The sequence below is a fragment of the Hyaena hyaena genome, unplaced genomic scaffold (genome assembly GCF_003009895.1).
Source record: "Hyaena hyaena isolate Hyena2069 unplaced genomic scaffold, ASM300989v1 scaffold_459, whole genome shotgun sequence".
NCBI classification, from domain to species: domain Eukaryota; kingdom Metazoa; phylum Chordata; class Mammalia; order Carnivora; family Hyaenidae; genus Hyaena; species Hyaena hyaena.
Window position 1 is genome coordinate 931,955 of NW_024081093.1, and position 19,742 is coordinate 951,696.

At 38.3% G+C, this 19,742-nt stretch overlaps 1 protein-coding gene across 24 annotated transcripts in view; it reads right to left on the reverse strand.

Moving 5' to 3' along the window:
• The window catches only part of CLASP2 (cytoplasmic linker associated protein 2), a 180,867-nt gene that overhangs the window by 111,496 nt on the left and 49,629 nt on the right, over positions 1-19,742 (reverse strand). For 17 of the 24 annotated variants that reach the window (XM_039253708.1, XM_039253706.1, XM_039253705.1 and 14 more), the window contains one exon: positions 12,484-12,630. In XM_039253708.1, coding sequence (XP_039109639.1) covers positions 12,484-12,630 — 147 coding nt within the window. Of the gene's footprint in view, positions 1-12,483; positions 12,631-13,009; positions 13,059-19,742 lie in introns of those variants that run through there. The other 7 variants (XM_039253726.1, XM_039253724.1, XM_039253723.1 and 4 more) reach the window with 1 other exon arrangement.

The window sequence follows — 19,742 nt, forward strand, 5'->3', positions numbered from 1 at the left end:
CTGCAACAGAAACTTCTTTAGGGACTTGTCCTTATCAAGTAATTCCTAAGTAGTCAACACAATTTTTGTAAAAGCAATTTTCTTTCCTCTTTCTTTAAATATAGGTTGTTCACTTATATACCACTTCTTGCAAAATGCTTTGTTACAGTAACCAGAGGAACCATGAGGCAAGTCTGAGAACAAATAACTGGCTCCTGGAAAGTGCCCTGTCCGCTGCTAGAGGAGACGCGCACAGCTGTCCCAGAGCTGAGCCAGCTGACAACTTTGGTGGCTCCCGAGGGGACGGCACGATCTTACGGAGGGACGGAGGAATGAAGGCAGATCGGAATGAAGACTTACTGCAGCCTACACGCGGCTTCCAAAGGGCATCTTATGGAGGACAGAACGTAAGCTCCAGCACAGTAACCCACCGGCTACAACGCAACGTCAGAAACCTTCAAGGGAGAGCAGAGCATCGGAACAAATCCCAAAGGCCGGAAAGACGTGCCACAGACTAAGGACACACACAGGAAAAGTCTAATTTTTAAAAAGTCACAATTCCCTCTGATGGTAATGCCTTTTACTACCCAGTGAGTTATGCCCGAGGAGCAGGGCTGAATAACTGGAGGGGAGGGGAGGGCAGGTGGGGTAGAAATTACATGGCTTCTGAAAGCCCCACAGGAACTGCAGAGTAAGGCTACGAGCATCACTAAATGTAGCCTTATGAACAGCTGAGATGTGACAATTAGGCTCTGCCCCTGGACACGGGCGTTACAGAATTTCTCAAGAACTTGCATAGTTTTGGGGCGCCTGGGTGGCTTAGTCGGTTGAGCGTCCGACTTTCGCTTAGGTCATGATCTCGCGGTTCGTGGGTTCGAGCCCCACGTCGGGCTCTGTGCTGACTGCCAGCTCAGAGCCTGGAGCCTATTTCAGAGTCTGTGTCTCCCTCTCTCTCTGACCCTCCCCTGCCCACGCTGTCTCTCTCTCTCTCCTAGAAATAAATAAAAATATTAAAAAAAAAAAAAAAAAAAGAACTTGCATAGTTTTGAAGAGCTGACCCCAATCTATCTCACTCTTACCTTTGAAAATCGTTTTGTATAAGCAGAGCTGCTGCTCGGGGCAGTGTGCCGGGTATGTGAAGAGTCTAAGGGCAGAGGACAAGGGGATCCCGTCCTTCCTTATCTCTCATATGAATAATAAGTAAACCCTTTGACAGTCCCAGTTTGCCTAATGCTTCCCTTCTCCTTGGTTTTGATCGTGTGGCCAACAAAACAGAAAAGGATCTCTGCGTCGGGGAAAAATCTGTTGGACAAACTGTTCCACCTCACAATCACTATTCCATTTTCTGACAGAGCCTTCAAGTTCACCTAAAAGATACTATCAAATAGTTTTAGCGCCAACAAGGAGAATGAATTCCACAGGCAGAGTCAAGATGAGTGATGGGTTCTAATGTCATACTACCGCAAGAAAAGGACAGCGCGTGTGCACACGAAAGGGAGAGGGATTTAAGTAAAGCGAATCTGCGAGCCGGGGCGGCACAAGGCTGCGGGGAAGAGCAGTGTTGGCCTCCGACTCGACAGAGCTCTTTCAGACACGGGTGGGGTGACGATCACACCGGAACATACCGATGGGCAAAAACAACAGAACAGATTTGCCCAGTTGTCCACGCGTTCTAAACCAGGGGTCAACACACTTTTTTTGTAACGGGCAGAGAGGAAGTATTTTAGACTCTGTGAGCCATATGGTTCCTGATGCAATTACTCAACTCTGCTGCTGTAGCCGGAGAGCTGCCACAGACAATGTGTAAAATGAATGAGCAAGGCCCTGTTCCAATGAAGCTCTATTTATGGACACTGAAATTTAAATTTCATTTCGTTTTCACATATCACACAATCTTATTCTTCTTTTGAATATTTTTAATCATTTAAAATGTAAAATAAATAACTAAATAAAAGCATTCTTAGCGCCTGCATAAAATAAAACCAGACATTGGCTGGATGTGGCCTGTGGGCTACAGTTTGCTGATCCCTGCTCTACAACTCACCGTAAACTAGCATTCACTTGGATGGGACAGTGGGGGGCATCAGAGGGTTCTGACATTCAGGAGATAAAGGCATGGTTTCTAGTAAGCTAGAATGACTAGGGCAGGCACTCTCAGAAATTCCCAAATAGTACTTAAAGGTTTAAGTATAAAGAGAAACCTTCATTCTACTTAGTCCTCAACTACTAATAAGATGAAGTGCTGGATGCAAAGGTGAATGAGCCAAAGGGCAAAGCAGCATGTGTCAGACACCGGAGCAAGGGGACCAAGTCTCAGAAGTGGAAACGGGCAGGTCCTTCCCATGTCCCAATGAAGAGACCAGCCCTTAGAGAATGATGAATAATACAGAAACAGCACAGGGGGTAAATATGGTTTCAACCTCAACAAAATTCATATAAGACCCAAAATTTTAATTTTATGTATTTATGTATTTATTTTAAAGTTTTATTTATTTTGAGAGAGAGAGAAAGAGACAGCACAAACTGGGAAAGGGGATGGGGGGGAGGGGAACAGAGGATCTGAAGCAGGATCTGCACTGTCAGCAGCGAGCCCAATGCGGGGCTTAACCCACAAACCGTGAGATCATGACCTGAGCCAAAGTCAGACACTTAACTGACTGAGCCACCCAGGTGCCCCTAAGATGCATAATTTTTAATGTGAGTTATCCAATGAGAGCATTACCAGTACTTCTGAACAGTGCTACCAAGAGTCAGAGAAAGTTTAACCTAAGAATCTTCTTTCAAGTATGGCTGAAAAAGACACTCCGTTGAAAACACAAGATTTTTATGCAAAAGGAGGAAATATTTCAGGAGGCAGAGCCCAGAGTTCAGCACAGAACCATGAACAGAGGACACCACTGGTTTAGAGAACCACACCCAGAGAAAGAATAAAACCCAAACACTTACAATCCCAGAAGGAAGAGAACTTGACAACAGGCTCCTACTGGATTTGAAAACTGCTCTAAGTCAGTGACTACTATGAACTTCCTGTCCCTTTCCTTTTTTTTTTTTAAATAATTTTTTTTAATGTTTTTTATTTATTTCTAGGAGAGAGAGAGAGCGTGAGCAGGGGAGGGTCAGAGAGAGAGGGAGTCACAGACTGAAACAGGCTCCAGGCTCTGAGCTGGCAGCCAGCACAGAGCCCGACACGGGGCTCGAACCCATGAACCGCGAGATCATGACCTAAGCGAAAGTCGGACGCTTAACCGACTAAGCCACCCAGGCGCCCCTGTCCCTTTCCTTCTTGAATGGGTTGCCCGTTATGGATATTCTGTTCTGATACCCAATTTTGTATGCTAAGTATGTGGGGTGCAAGTAAGACGTCTTTCTAGTTCATAGGCCTTTGGATGGAGAGGAGCTACACCAGAAAACTCTCACATGTGACCCGATGGGACCACAGGACTTTGAACCTGATGCTATAAATCAGTTGAAACTTTTGCGAAATGCCCATGAATGTATCTTGGACATGAAAGGCATGTGAATTATTGTGGTCAGAGGGCAAACTGCAACAGACCGTTTGCAAGAATAGCTTAACAATTCCTTGCGTTCTTGAATGCTCCTTTCACAATGTGCAACTCTGCAGCTCTTCTAAACCAAACATGCAGTCTCCAGCCAACAGGTGAGGAGTAACCTCAAATTCTCGAGTTAAGATAAGACCTAGGCGAGGCTGAAGGGGTCCCTGATTGGTGATTCTCCAATTTTGAGCAGTAATAAATCTCTGAGGAAAGGTTCTACAATTGCCAATTTAGGCTCAAAGAACTCTCATTGGTTAAATTAACTTGAAACAATGAATTCACAAAGTTCAAATACACAAGGCAAACCATTATGAACTAAGAGTCACAGGTAAGAAACGGATAATGAATTTTAGAATTAATTACAGACATTAGAATTGTCTAATATGGACTACAGAACAAATGTGAATATAACAGTTAAAGACATATGTGGACAGAATCACAAAGACACCAATCAACCAAAGGCATCAGGAATGACCAGTGAATCTGGGGGAGGAAGTGCCTGCCCTCCCAGCTATCAAGATTTACAAAGCTAATTATGACAAGTAGGGTTTAGTGCAGAAATAGACCAATTAATCAAATGAACAAATTAGAGACTTCAAAAATAGACCCACAGGGGCGCCTGGGTGGCTTAGTCGGTTAAGCGTCCGACTTTCGCTTAGGTCATGATCTCGCGGTTTGTGGGTTCCAGCCCCGCGTCGGGCTCTGTGCTGACTGCCCGCTCGGAGCCTGGAGCCTGTTTCAGTCTGTGACTCCCTCTCTCTCTGACCCTCCCCTGCTCACGCTGTCTCTCTCTCCTGGAAATAAATAAAACATTAAAAAAAAAAAAATAGACCCACAAATACACGAAACTTTGATACATGACAAAGAAGTGATTGAGATTAATGGTGCAAGTAGAAACTACTAACATAATAACATCCTGGGGCACCTGGGTGGCTCCGTCAGTTACGCATCCATTTCTTGATTTTGGCTAAGATCATCATCACATGGCTTGTGGCTTCAAGCCCGCATCGGGCTCTGCACTGGCAGTGTAGAGCCTGATTTGGATTCACTCTTTTTCTCTTTCTACCCCTCCCCAGCTGGTACTCTCTCTCACTCTCTCCCAGAACCAATGATAAATAAACTTGAAAAAAATAACAAAATAATATCCTAAAATTCAATAAAATGTTGAGACATGGATTATCAAGAAAAAAGGCATTGCCTTACTAAATATTAAAACTTAACAGTAGACATTCTGAATCTCATGGAAGATGGTAGTTCCCCAGATTCAAATCAGACATTCAACTACAGACTCCAAAAACCACAAAGACCAAAAAGAAGAGCAAATAAAATGACCCACAGCACATACTTGTAATACAGCTAAGAGGAGACTAACTTAACACTTCAAATTTCAATTTAAAAGTAAATGGGGGAAAATGAACATCCAAGGCCATCCAAGGCCAGCAACGTCAACTACAGAGTCCTTACCAGAGAGAAAAATCAGAGGAAACTGTACAGAGGAAGATGATCCTGGTAGTGGTAGAACAACCTCAACTAAAAGTCCCCCCAGGGCTCCCAGGTAAGTAGCACTCAAAAGGAGAGGAATCCCTTGGAAGCTTGTGGACAAAGGAAAGAAAGAAAGGGAAGATAAGGGGCGCCTGGGTGGCTTAGTCGGTTAAGCGTCCGACTTTCGCTTAGGTCATGATCTCGCCGTTCGTGGGTTCGAGCCACGCGTCGGGCTCTGTGCTGACTGCCAGCTCGGAGCCTGGAGCCTGTTTCAGTCTGTGACTCCCTCTCTCTCTGACCCTCCCCTGCTCACGCTGTCTCCCTCTCTCTCTCCTAGAAATAAATTTAAAAAACATAAAAAAAAAAATTTTTTTTTTAAATAAAAAAAAGAAAGGGAAGATAAGTGCTCTACTTAAATGAGACTGCTATCACAGAATTATAAGTACAAAGCCCTCCATGCAGCATTTAGTGAAGAGGCTGCCCCCCCCCCCCCCGCCCCCCAGGAAAAGGGCATTCTTGAATGAAGAAACTGAAAATTCTTCTCAGGCCCACACAATCATCTGATATAAAAAAAATTAGGATGCCTGAGGACATCTGAATACAGAATGGAAGTACTTAAAAGGAAGGGAGTATATAGTTTAAGAATTTACAAAAACTAAAATGGTAAGAAGGAACAAGTTAAATAGCATCACAAAGGAAAAAAACAAATCTAGAACAAACCCAGACCATCTAAGACAACTGGTCTAGACTCTTCAAGTCATATCAATGTTATGGATATAAAAATTGGTAAGGTAATTGTTCTATACATAACATTATGGAATCTTCTTGTATATGATAATGATATTATAGATAATGATATTATAGATATAATGTAGCAGACCTTTAAAGTCTCAGGAGGAGCATATTTAATATTTATGGCGAATGTCATAATGTCTACAACTTACTTTCCAAATGTTGAGAATTAAAAAAAAAAAAAAAAAAGAATACGTGTAGGGATATATTTATAGAGTCAAACACTAGTTATTCAATCTAGGTGATAAGTATTCATGTCAACTTTGCTATATGCTCAAAATTTTTCTTAACAAAGTGTTTGGGGAACCACTGACTATGAAAGCTAGAGTAGATACAGAGATACAGATCTGGAAAAAAGAAACTAAAGAATCTAACTGAAATATAACACAGTATTCATTCAATGAAGTAAAGAATGTTTTCTTTAATTGCATGGACAGTAATTAGCCATGCATAAGAACATAAAATAGATAAATTGTCATTGTACACAAAAATAAATTCCAGATATACTAATAAAATTAAGTGTAAAATCACAATTTTTTAAAAAGTTTATTTATTTATTTTTGAGAGAGAGCACGCACAAGCCAGGTAAGGGGCAGAGATTGAGACACAGAATGTGAAGCAGGCTCCAGGCTTGAATCCACAAACAGTGAGATCCTGACCTGAGCCAAAGTCAGAGGCTCAACCGACTGAGCCATCCAGGCACCCCTAATTAATGTTTCAGAATAAATTGGAATAAAATATTTGCATAGCCTTGGGGCTGGATAATAGTCCTTTTTATTCAGATTGGGAAAGTTTTGGAAGTCAAAAAGAAAATAACACAGGTATTACCTACCACAGCAAAAATTTGTTAAGTTTTGATGTAAAAATGCCAGGGACACAGGAGATATTGAGGAAATATTTATGATTTTTAACAAAAGAATAAGAGGCCTAATATTTTAAAAATTGTAACAAACTGATGAGAAGAAAAAACAGCCCAATAGAAAAATGGGCAAATAACAACATCAGGTAATTCACAGAAGAGGGTATGCTAATATCATGAATGGATGTAAATATTCTGAACTTCTACAGAATAAAAACTCCAGGAGGGCAGCAGGGTCTTTGTTTTTGTTCGCTATTTCCCGGAGATCACAAAAACAGCAGCAAGCTAAACATCTGCCAGCTGCTGGCCAGACTGATAGGTGGATGGGAAAATGCAAATTAAACAACAACAAAAACCCCCCACCATATTTTACCTATCAAAATGACAATACTTAATGTTACATTCGATGCTGGAAAAGGTAAAATAATGTCTTTATTAAAATTAAAAACACACACCACCTTTAATTGAACATTCAGAGGAATCTATTCCACAGATTAGAAGCAACAGGAGATGCAAACACAGGAAAGTGCATGGAGATCTGCATTCCCGGTGACAGCAAAAAAAGCTACAGACAAGCTGAGTGTATGACCTCATGGCACATCAATCATGTGCGATTCTGTACAGCTATTAAAAGGGTGTGATAGCTGTCATTCTTGATGCTGAAGGATGGATGGTTTGTGAAAAAAGCAAGTTGCAAAGTGTCTACTCACTAGTGTGTTTACTGTGGGCCAACGTAACATGTAGTCCGAGCACCTAATCAATGAACATGGAGCAAGAAATGGAAGGACACACAATCAAACAACAATGGCTATGGCCAAGCAACAAGATTAGAGAGATAAGATACTATTACACTAAACTCACTGTACTACTTGAATCATATTTACCTTAAAACTAAAGGTAAGATCGATGGCACCAGGACTTCTTATGATGGACAGTCAATGGTATGGCTTTTGTTGTAACTTAACACAGAACAGGCTACAGGCCCATTGCTAAATTCCCATGGTCAATAATGGTATCTTGCTATATGGGATAAAACGAAGAAATACGCATCACATGCAGTCCTGGAAAGGAAGTGGCCCAGAGATGATCCAAGAAAAGCCTCTGGCCAAGCAAAGGGTTCTTGTTTCATGTTTGCTAATAACTGTCTTATCCTGGATACATCATTTAACTCTCAGGAGGCTCAGTCTCTTCACCTGAAGTGAGCCAGATCATCTTTAAGATTAAGGGCTAAAACATTCTGCTTCAGTACCTTCCCTGACATTCGGGGGGAAAAAGAGAAGAAAACAAACACAACAAAACACACAAACAGAAGAGTTATTTGATTTTATATAAAGTTCAAAAGCAAGAGGTTTACCAGTTAAGAATATGAATTCCAAGATTAAACATCCAATTCTGTGAGAGCTGTTTTATTAAATATATACCAATTCTCATGATCTTTATTTTTTAAAAGCATTTCTATTTACAATGAATAAATTCAGGTTTGCTTATTTCCAAATATTCTATTTTTCTGAGAATCTATTAGTTGAGCTTTAAAATGACTGAGTCATGGATGCTGAAAGGTAGTGACCATCACTGTAGATTATAATCTTTGAGCTAAAGGATCTAGAAGAACTCTTATTTACCCAGTGAAATTATTGTGGGTGGCAGTATAGCAAAGTGGGTTTTTGTGCTTTGCCCACTTATTTGATGCTTGACACTATACAACTTAACTTCTCCAAACCTAAGTTCGCTCATCAGTAAAATTAGGATAATAAATTAAGGAACTCTAGAGGGGATGAGGTTTAAATGAGAGAATATATATGAGAAGACGCAAGCATTTTTTAAAAATTATTACCTAAAGTATTCTAAAGATACAAATATTTTTTAAAAACCAGGTACCTTTAGCAATTATATTCTATACCACGAACCAAAAAGTATTTACCTTAATACAGAGCATTAGTAGGGGAGGGGCAGAGAGAGAGGGAAACAGAATCCAAAGGAGGCTCCAGGCTCTGAGCTGTCAGCACAGAGCCCAACGTGGGACTCAAACTGAAGAACCACGAGATCATGACCTGAGCCAAAGTCAGACACTTAATCGACTGAGCCATTTAAGTGCCTCCAATGTTTATGTTATTTTTGAGACAGAGAGACAGAGCACGAGCAGGGGAGGGGCAAAGAGAGAGGGAGAAACAGAATCCCAAGCAGGCTCCAGGCTCCAAGCTGTCAGCACAGAGTCTGAGGGAGGGCTTGAACTCATGGAACAAGAGATCATGACCTGAGCCGAAGTTGGACGCCTAACCGACTGAGCCACCCAGGTGCCCCTACCTTAATCCCTATTATGAAGTTACAATGGTTATTCAGGAAATGACTATTTAAAGGAATTCATTAAAAAAAAATGAAGGAATTCATTTTATCCTTTTATCTAATTAGCAAAACACAAAGGTAACACTCTGACACTCATGTGATATGGGTTTTTGTAACAATAATATGTTGGTATGGAGCAACCCATGACCCTGTTTTTGATTCTCCTTGACCTAAAGGCCACACAACTACAATACGAGTAAAACAGGTTGGCACGTTGAGCCAAAGAACGAAGAAAAAGTCACACACACTAAAGATTAAACACAGGTCCTGTTGGCTTTAATTAACTGGATAGGATACTTTGCTAAAAATAGTATACACCTCTTTAATCTTGACATATATCTCTGAGGAGTAAATTAAACTCCAAAACTTCAAGAGTAGATTCAGTAAGCATTCCAGAGAAGTACACTTTATTTTTATTTTGGCAATCTTACTTGAAAAAACATTTGTTAAACGCAGTGGACTGTGATGGGCTTATTCAACTAATATATATATATATACCCCACATACACCATATTCGTTTACTAGCAACTAATCATACCTATCTGAATATTATATGCGTATAAGTAGCAAATGGAATGCCTAGAGTGAATCCTCATTATACCATATACACTTAAGAGAAAGAAAGTTTATAGCCTAGAAAGCAGAGTGATTATAGAGAGAGACAGGGCAGCCCAACCTTCAAGTATTTCAAAGTATCATGTTAACACATAATTAATGTTCCCTGCTTAAGTTACAAAAAGGCAGATTTTAAAGCGATATAAAATAGAATTCATTTATTCAGAATTGAATTTGGCTTATAACCTTTCTGGAGGACACTATGCCAAACTGAAAGATGAGAAATCCATGCATCTTTTGACTCAGTAAGCTCAAGAAATTTATTCCAAGGAAATGACTGGAGGAGATACGCTGAAAGATATCCATAAAAGCATAATGGAATTGTTGATAAAAGGAAATTCTGAAAGCAACCTAGCTAATATTTAGCAATGAATAGTTTTAAATTAATAAATTAAGATAATGAGAAAATGCTCCAGGTAAAATACTAGTAAGAAAAAAAGGTTTACAAAAGGACATAATGAATGGTGCCTGAATTTCTTAGTCCTCCTAAGAAAATACGCATACACATAAAAATTAGTGGAAAAGAAATTATGAAAGTAATTAGAAGAAAGTTCGTCATAATATATCAGTTGATTATGCTCACATGTAGTGGTATTGTAGGTAGTTTTGTCCCAAATTTTAATCAATGTGCATACATTATCCTAATCAGATATTGAATAGTCACCTAATGGGAATATTGTGAAAGGGACTGCTATACTTGAACACTAAACTGAACTATATGACCAATGTCCCTTCTAACTTAGAGATTCTAAAACTTTTAAGAAAACTTTCTATAACTAATCTAAAAATCAATAAGCCTCTGCCAAGAACAGAAAATCTAAAGTTAAATTTTCAAAAGACTGAGAGCCAAGAAGGGCATTAATTTCTGAAGCAGTATCAGTATCCTCTGGCTAGTAGCTCTTTTCTTAGATAGAAAAATAGGCTGTGAAACTAAATAAGCTGTGGCAAACAAAAGCAACAGACAAAAATCTGCAGAATTAATCTGCAATTGCCAAAAGAAGGATGAGAAAGAGGACGAGGAGGAGAAGGAAGAAGGAATGAAGACCTCATCCTTCTTAGGAAGATGGATGATATAATCTGTATGAGTGATTAATGCCTACAATCACAAAAGCTATCTAGCATTTTTATATCTGGTAGGACTATAAACCAGACAAGGCAATGTGGCAAAAAAAAGATTGCTGTTTCCTTAAAAAAAAAAAAAAAAAAAGCTGATTTTATCAATTTAATTAACATCAAAATTAAGCAAGCTTTTGTAGGTAAACTGCAATCTCAATTTTCATCTAAGGAAAATAAAACATGAAAAACAGAGTTAATTATAAAATGATGAATGGCTCAGATTCACAAAAATGTTAAATATTATCACCATGCATTTCAAGTATTAATCCATTTTAAGTCAAATAAAACCTGAAATAACTATATACCAGAAATCTATAATTCAAAAGTCAAGACAGAAAAATTCCCTTTGCAAGTAATTCAAGGTAGCCATATGTTACAAAAGGAAGAAATCACAGAATGTCATATACTTTTTACCAGAGATAAGAATGCATAATAGACAGTATCATGTAATAGGATAGGATAACTAACATTTGGATGATAATATATTCCTATAACACGGAGAAAATAATTAAAACATTAAAGCATAAATTACTCAAAATACCCAGAGAAATTAGGAAGATATTTCTATTTCACAATACTTATCTACTTATTTACATGCATATGAATATATGTAAATATATGTATATGTTTATATACAGATATATCAGTGTGTATATATATCATCCTTCTTGTTAGTTATATGGCACACTAAAGATAGTTCAAATGAAATATTTATGGTATTTTTTCTGCATTGAGACTATCACATGACTTGAAATTAATGTTTAGTTGTATAGAAAGATCAAGAAAACACAACTTCTAGGACCTGGTCAAAATATACAGTTTATTTTTCCTTTCTTTATACTTTTGATAAAAGAGCTATAGATGAAAAGGGGAAAAACCAAAATTCTGAAGATCAAGATTTTCCTACCAGTTCTCAAAAACAAGGCAAAATCTTTTCTCCCAAATTATAACTAACACACACATACACAAAAGAAAAAGAGAAAGAAGCTAATGTCCTTTTAGTATTAAATACTTATTCTAATAGGATTCATTCTACCAAAAAGACCCGGTAGAAACTAGCACCGGAAGAGTACTCATGGCTTTCTTATTAGAATATGAAAAATAACCATAAAAATTTTTAAAAGATAAACAGTATGACAGAAGCAGTTCTAATGTGGTCAAAGAATGTACTACGTGTTTATGGCTTCATAAAAGCTGTTTTTTCCTATTTATTATCATCTAAGCCAGAAACCATTTTTGAGGCAATTTCACTTGACCACCACCCATTTCCTATTGTGACAAATGATTCAATATCCGTATCTTCAACCATTTTTCCAACACTGAAGTATTCAAGCAAGACTCATTACTAGATGAACACAGAGAAAACATTACATAAACCAGTATTTCTTTCACAACTACAGCACCTGAAAATTAATAGCCAAATTCTGAAAAACCTGCTGTCTCCTTAAAAACAAAATCAAAAAACCCCAAACTATAAAATTCCCTTAAATGTCTCCCTTGAAAAATGACATCTGAAAAACGAGCACACTCAAGACCACACTAATTCACAGGAAACAGCAATAGACCCTATTTTAAAAGCATTTGGGAAAAGGCAGCATATTCTCCTGTGTGTTGCAGCAGACGCCCCAGACCTGCAACCGTGCTGCAGTCATGAGTAAACATATTCCTCTCAAGTTCTGAGTCTGTGTGTCCATAACAAGGGCACGAGGCATGCACATCGGGTTTGAAATGGATTTACATTACCTCCAACCTTAGGGCCACCTGCTGAACCAGGCTTCCTTGCACTGTTGGCAGGATTTCCGGATGTTTTAGGTGCAGGAACCTTGAAGGCTGAAGCAGCTGATGATGGCCTATTTCCATCCACTGATTCTTCATCATCAAAGCTTTTATCTGCACAAAGCATTAGAAAAATGTATTTTAAGAGAACTACGCTTTGCTCCATTTCCCACAAGACTCAAAAATCAAATAAAGCTGTAAATAAAATCCTTACTTTGTAAGATATAATACAAAATAAAGCTCCTTCGATTAAGCATTTATATATTGGCTAACACTAGATAAAATAGTCCAGGATTTAAAATTTGATTGCAATATTATCATTTCTCCTACCTATATGTGAAGGCAGAACATAAAACCAAATATATTAACTCTGATAGTAGAAAGCATTTTTCATTTTTCTGCTACTCATATAAGCATTTTCTGCCAGCTCCTCCCATAGTATATCTTCCAGCACGCCCTGCCTTATTCCTTACACCCAGATTGTGCAACTTACAATCACAGATCCGTTTGCAAATCAGTCGCCTCATTCCTCTGAAAGCGCTTAATTTCCCTCACCCTAGGATGCTCCCGATGGTTCACATGGCCAAATACAGTAGATTTGGTACTAAGCAAGGATTCTATCAAAAATAGACAGAAATAACCACAGAACCACCACTGAGGTTTGTGCCGGCATTTTTCTTTCTCTTCCCTGCCCTAGGTGCTGTAACAGCCAATCAGCTACAAGGTGACATCATCTTATGGCAGCTACTGCCAGATGAAAGGTAAAAATTCTCCATGTATTAAAAAAATTATCAATGCAGCTGCAATCCTTATTCCTTACCTAAATTTCAAAGGCTTTCCATACAAAGGCTTATAAACCTAAATTTGCTTTGTCCTCTTTAATTCATAAGAAGATTTATACATATATAACAAGGTTTTATGCAATATTCATTCGGCTGGGTGCTTATTATTGCATCAGTAAAACATGGAACATCACAGTGCTCATTTCTGTGCATAATTAACTCTGATCTTACAGTCGGCTATTTATTTAGGCCACAGAAACCAAACTGCACAATCTATTTTCATAAATGATTCTAAAATATATCTACTCAAAGCTCCTTTTAGCATATTTATTAGTAACCATGCTAGTATCATCTCCTTGTAGAATATGGACCTTCCCTCTCCCCAATCACAGGCTGTATGCATCTTACTCATCTGAGAAGACGGTTTTCTCTAGGACCCTGCACAAACCAACCGCGACAAACAAAATGGGCGAGGCACAGCAGATTTACCACAGGCTTCAGTTCAATAACGTGTCAGAATCTTTTCCTTTCAACTTGTTCCCCTTTCCTGTGCAAACACCCAAATCAACCAGCATGAAATCATTACTACAGAGGGATACTTCAAGTTCAACTATTAAATATATTTAATATAACATAATTTAACATTTAATAAAAAGAAAATATACCAGACAAGAGGTAAGGTGTTTAATTTATCTGGAAAAGAGAAAACCAAATAGACACACCAATATAAAGCCACCTTCCATTTCATCAAGTTGGCTTTTTTTTTTTAAATAGCACAATGTGTAAGAAAAAACTAAACTGAAAAAAACCATCTTCAAGTTGAAAGATTTTTCTTTTTTCTTTTTTAGCATAATACTAGTAAGGAGCCAGGCTGGATCAGATAAAACCTATGCTCTATATAGACTGCTCTGTAAAAAACACTAATATGGTCCCAAATAAACTTTCTGCCACCACCCTGTAAAAGAAAATGTAGCCGAGAGACAGAGCAGACACACAAATCTACAGAGAGACAGGTACTAAAACAGCGAGTAGCCCCAAGTTCCCATGGAAACAGTGCTCTGTTCCTACATACACAAGAACTGAAAAGAGTAAATGTCTCTTACCACTTAAAAATTTTTTAACTCTTGACTTCCTCAAACTATTGGGAAAATAAAATTTAACTTTTTTATCAAAATAAGGTAGACAAGAGTATATAAATTGTAAGTATGCAGCTCAATGAATTTCCAGAAAACAAACAAGCAGTGTAACCAGTCTCCAGACCAAAAGATCAGTGTCAGTACCCTACACACACCCTCACTGACCTCCCCAAAGTCATTACTGCCTACTGCCGCCAGCTAGCCTTGACTTCCAGCTCCAGAGTTAGCTTTAGCCATTCTTGAGCCTTATATAAAGGAGTCATACAATACCTACTCTGGCATCTAGCTTCTTTTCACTCAATATGATGTTTGGAAGATTCATTTTCATTGCTTATAGTTTTCTAGGGTATGAACATATCACGATTTAGTAATATCCATTCTACTGTTTATGGACTTTTGAGTTATCAGTCTGAAATTATCACAAAATAGCTCCTAAGACGTAAGCAAATAAATAGGTTTTGGGCTTTTAAATGCTGTTGTGGAAGTAGTAAACCCATTTATTTTTTACTGAATAAGTCAAAGATGCATACTGTAGCCTCTAGGACAGTGGTACTGGCCCAGCAGCTGGGCATCACCTGGCAAATTCTTAAAAATGCAAATTCGCTGGCCCCAGCCGAAATCTAATGAATCAGAAACTCTGGAGATGGGGGCTCTCCCAGGGACTCTGATGCATGGTCAAGTTTAAGAACCACTGCTCAAGAGCAGGAGATGGCAAATTTTTTCTACAAAGGACCATACGGTAAATATTTTAGGCTCTGTAAACCATACATGAATCTCACTGTGCAGCTACTCCATTACGCTATTGTGGTGCCAAAGCAGTGATACCTGATATGTCAACAGAGGGGTGTGGCTGTGCTTCAGTAACGTTTTATGTACAAGAGGAGGATGGCTGGATTCAGGCTGCAAGCAAGTGCGCTGACCCCTGCGAGGGTAACCACTAAAATGAGAGCAAATGTATACACAGATGAACTGATACAAGAAAAATTTAAGACTCCGATTAACTTGAAAGCAGCAGGAAAGGAGATAAAAAAGATGAAGACAAGGGGATAAAATAGAAATAAAAGATAAAGTGGCAAAAATGAAACCAAATATATCAGAAACTGCCTTAAAAGTAAATGAACTAAACAATACTGAATTTTAAAAATTGGCTGCTTGTAGGAGATATACCTTACATACAAAGTCACATAAAAGTTAAGGTAAAATGATAGCATGGCAAATACCAACCAACAGAAAGTTGATACAGCTATTCTAATTTCAAACAAAACAGTTTGACAAAGCATTACTAGAGATAGAGACTTTTAATAATGATAAAGGGATGAATCCAAAAGGGGGGGAACCCTCTGAATTTTTATGTACCCAGTAACACAGCTTCAAATACATAGAGCAAAAAAGGACTTCTCTACACAGGGGAAATTTTTGTTTACCACTCTAATAATGTTATACCTTTTCTTGACTGTAAGCTAAAAGAATTAATAAAATGAATCCATCATCACAAGTCCCTAAATTAAAAATGTTTTGTAATTTATATAGAAATTATAAATATTCTAAGCTTAAAAATATTTTAACTATAAAATATTCAGACCAAACCAGTTCTACTTCTTCCTCACACCTATCACCTCCTGAAATAAGAATACACTTTTAAGAGTAAACTATAAGTTGGACGGAAAGTGGGCAGAAATGTTGTCCTGTTTACGCTGTAACATATAACAGCCCTAGAAAAGTCCTGGGCTAAGTACCACAGCTAACCCTTCTTCCTACTTCACACTTTTACCCCTTGACAGCTTATTCTCAACATAACGTCCTGAACTGAACAAAATCACATTATACCACTGCTCAAAATCCTCTTAGGACTCCATAAAAAGGTCTATCAGGGCTCCAAGTTCTCAAGTACTATGTCGTTCTCTCCAATGTGATCCTACTCGCCGCTCTCCATCTTCTTCTCCAGACCAGCCGGTCTCCTTGCTGAGACTTCTAGGAAGGCCTCTGCACTAGTTCCCTTTGCCTAGAATGCTCTTCCCTCCAGAGCCACCCTATTTACTCACCTCCTTTAGATCTTTATTCTTCTATCACTTTCTCAGTGAGGTCTTCCTTGGATCCTAAAATTATAACCTTTCCAACATCCTGACACTACTGATCTATCCCCACCTCCGTACTTGATCTCTCTCCTTAGCACTTACCATCTATATACTTTACTATCTGACTCCTCCCACTGAAATGTGTTATTTATTAGAATAAGAAATTGTCCATTTTGTCCACTGCCATAACTCCAAATCTGGTACAATGCTTAGAATGACCCATTTCACAGTAGGAACATCTGCAGTCTCTTGGTTATTGAAACACAATTCCAAAAGCAAACTATAAACACTGAATAGAACAGATATCTGAAAACAAAAATCTTCTTAAAAACAATTAAGTATCTGATAAATAGTAAGAAATAAAGGACAAAACCAGGACATATGAGTTTCTATTTTGAGGTCTTGTGGGGCAAAGGAAATAGAATTTGAAAACCCACATAAAAAAGAAACAGATTCTAATAGGAGACCCTTCCCACCAAAAGCTGGTATACCAAATGACCATACTCTCAAGGTTAAAATGAATGGTAAGTAAGCCCTTATCTTCTTACAGTCTTTTATTCTTTTCCAGTTTTTCTCGAAGAACAACAACAGAGAAGTAAATCAAATGGAGTACTTCACCGAGGTCAACTGCTTAGACCATCAAGACTCTCGAGCCCTCAAGCTTAGCTGGCTCACACTGCGAGCCCTCCTACTCCCAAGCAATGGCCAAGGAAAATGCAAAATTTTCCTGGAATAAAGTCTCTGGCCTCACATTATGTGCACAAATAATTTTTGAAAGGTCACTTGGCATGACAGGAAATAAGACACCGTGAGCAAGAATAAACAGAAATAAACAATAGGAACTAAAAATCCTAGAATTATCAAGCACAGACTATAAAATGCTTATATCTGAAACCTTTATTAGTAGGAAAGTTTGAAAATAATTTGAGATCTTTTAGAAAATTTGAAAAGTGACAGATTTTTTAAAACAACCAAACAGAACTTTTAGAAATAAAAATACAATAACTGAAACTTAAACACAGTGGGCAGGCATGACAGATTAGACACAGCTCAAGTGAACTGCAAGATGAATTAAAACAAAGAAAGAAAAAAAAATCACCTGGGATACATATATTAGGTGCTTTGATATTTACTGAATAAATAAAAAGGGATCAAATACAGAAAGCATGATTATGTTGACACCTTTGCTCTCACTCCAAAAAGACATTGGTATAGTTTAGTCCCCAAAATGATCAAGATGAACAATTTAAAAGTACTAGAAGATAAAAACTATTGAAGTACCAGGTTGCAATGGTTATGTGTATGACTGAAATGGAAAAGGAGAGAAAAAGAATAGCTGATAAAGGAAGGAGAAAAAGACAGAGATAATACATGGGAGAGGAAGAAGAGATGACGATAGAATGAAGAGGAGGATAGAAATAAAGGAGAAATGGAAGAGAAGGGAAGTGAGGAGGAGGAAGGATGGGGGAGGGGACAGGTGGGCAGAAATAAAAAGAAACCCAAGCAGAATAAGGCTCTATCTACCTTTTGTTGCCTTCACATAACTCCAGGGTGCTGTTCTCAGCAAGCACGGAGAGACTGCAGGCCCACAATCCCTTATCTGCAATGCCTGAAAGCCAGTCAGTTCTAAAAGTCCAGCTTTAGCATGTTGGGTTTTTTTTTTTAATTCCAGAATAGCTGACGTGCAGTGTTATTAGTTTCAGGTGTACAACACAGTGATCCAACAATTGTATACAGTACTCAGCGCTCACCAGGATAGGTGTGCTTGTGATACCCGGGGTCTATTTCATCCATCCCCTCATCCTCCTGCCCGCTGGTACCCATCAGTTTGTTCTCCATACTTAAAGAGTCTATTTCTTGGTCTCTGTTTTTTCTTTGTTCCTTTGTTTTTCTTAAATTCCACACAGGACTGAAATCATATGGTATTTGTCTTTCTCTGACTTATATCACTTAGCATTAAATTCTCTAGATCCATCCATGCTGCTGCAAATGGCAAGACTTCATTCTTTTTTTACGGCTGAGTAATATTTGCGTGCGTGCGTGTGTGTGTGTGTACACACACCCCACATCTTCTTTATCCCTTTATCAACGGACACTTGAGCTATTTTCATAATTTGGCTACTGTAAATAGTGCTGCTGTAAATATAGGGGTGCATGTCTCTTTTTAAATTAGTGTTTTTCATATTTTTTGGGTAAACACCCAGTAGTGGAATTACTTGGTCATATGACAGTTCTATTTTTCATTTTTTTGAGGAACCAAAAATACTGTTTTCCAGTGGCTGCACCAGTTTGCATTCCCACCAACAGGGCAAGATGGCTTCTTTTTCTCTGCCTCCTCGCCAACATCTGTTGTTCCTTGTGTTTTTGATTTTAGCCATTTTGACAGGTGTGAGGAGATATTTCATTGCGGTTTTGATTTCCATTTTCCTGATGAGTGAGGTTGAGCATCTTTTCATGGATCTGTCAGTCATTCGGATATTTTCTTTGGAGAAACGTCTTCTGCCCATTTTTCAATTAAATTGTTTTCTGGTGATGAGTTGTATTAGTTTTTTATATACTTTAGATACTAATCCTTTATCAGATATGTCATTTGCAAATATGTTCTTCCATTCAATTTCCATATTGAAAAAAGTTGCTATGGCCAATGTCAGAGAAATTACTGCCTGTACTTTTCTAGGATTTTTATGGTTTCAGGTCTCACATTTAGATCCTTATTCCATTTGAGTTTTTGTTTATGGCATATGAAAGTGGTCCAGTTTCATCATTTTGCATGTATCTATCCCAACACCATTTGTTGAGGAGGTGGTCTTTTTCCCATTGCATTTACTTACTTCCTTCATCAAAAATTAATTGACTATATAATCGTGAATTTCTGTGTTTTGTTGTTGTTGTTGTTGTTTTTGAAAGAGAGACAGAGACTGAGACAGAGCAAGTACAGGGAAGGGGCAGATGGAGAGGGAAAGAATCTTAAGCATGTTCCATGCCCAGGGCAGAGCCTAAGGCAGGGCTCACTTCTCAGGACCATGAGATCATGACCTGAGCTGAAATCAAGAGTTGGTGGACTCTCTATTCTGTTCCAGTCATCTATGTGTCTTATTTTTGTACCAGTACCACACTGTTGTCATCATTACAGCTTTGTAGTAGATCTTGAAATCTGATACTGTGATACCCCCAGTTCTGGTCTCTTTTTTCCAAGACTACTTTGGCTATTTTGGGTCTTTTATGGTCCCATA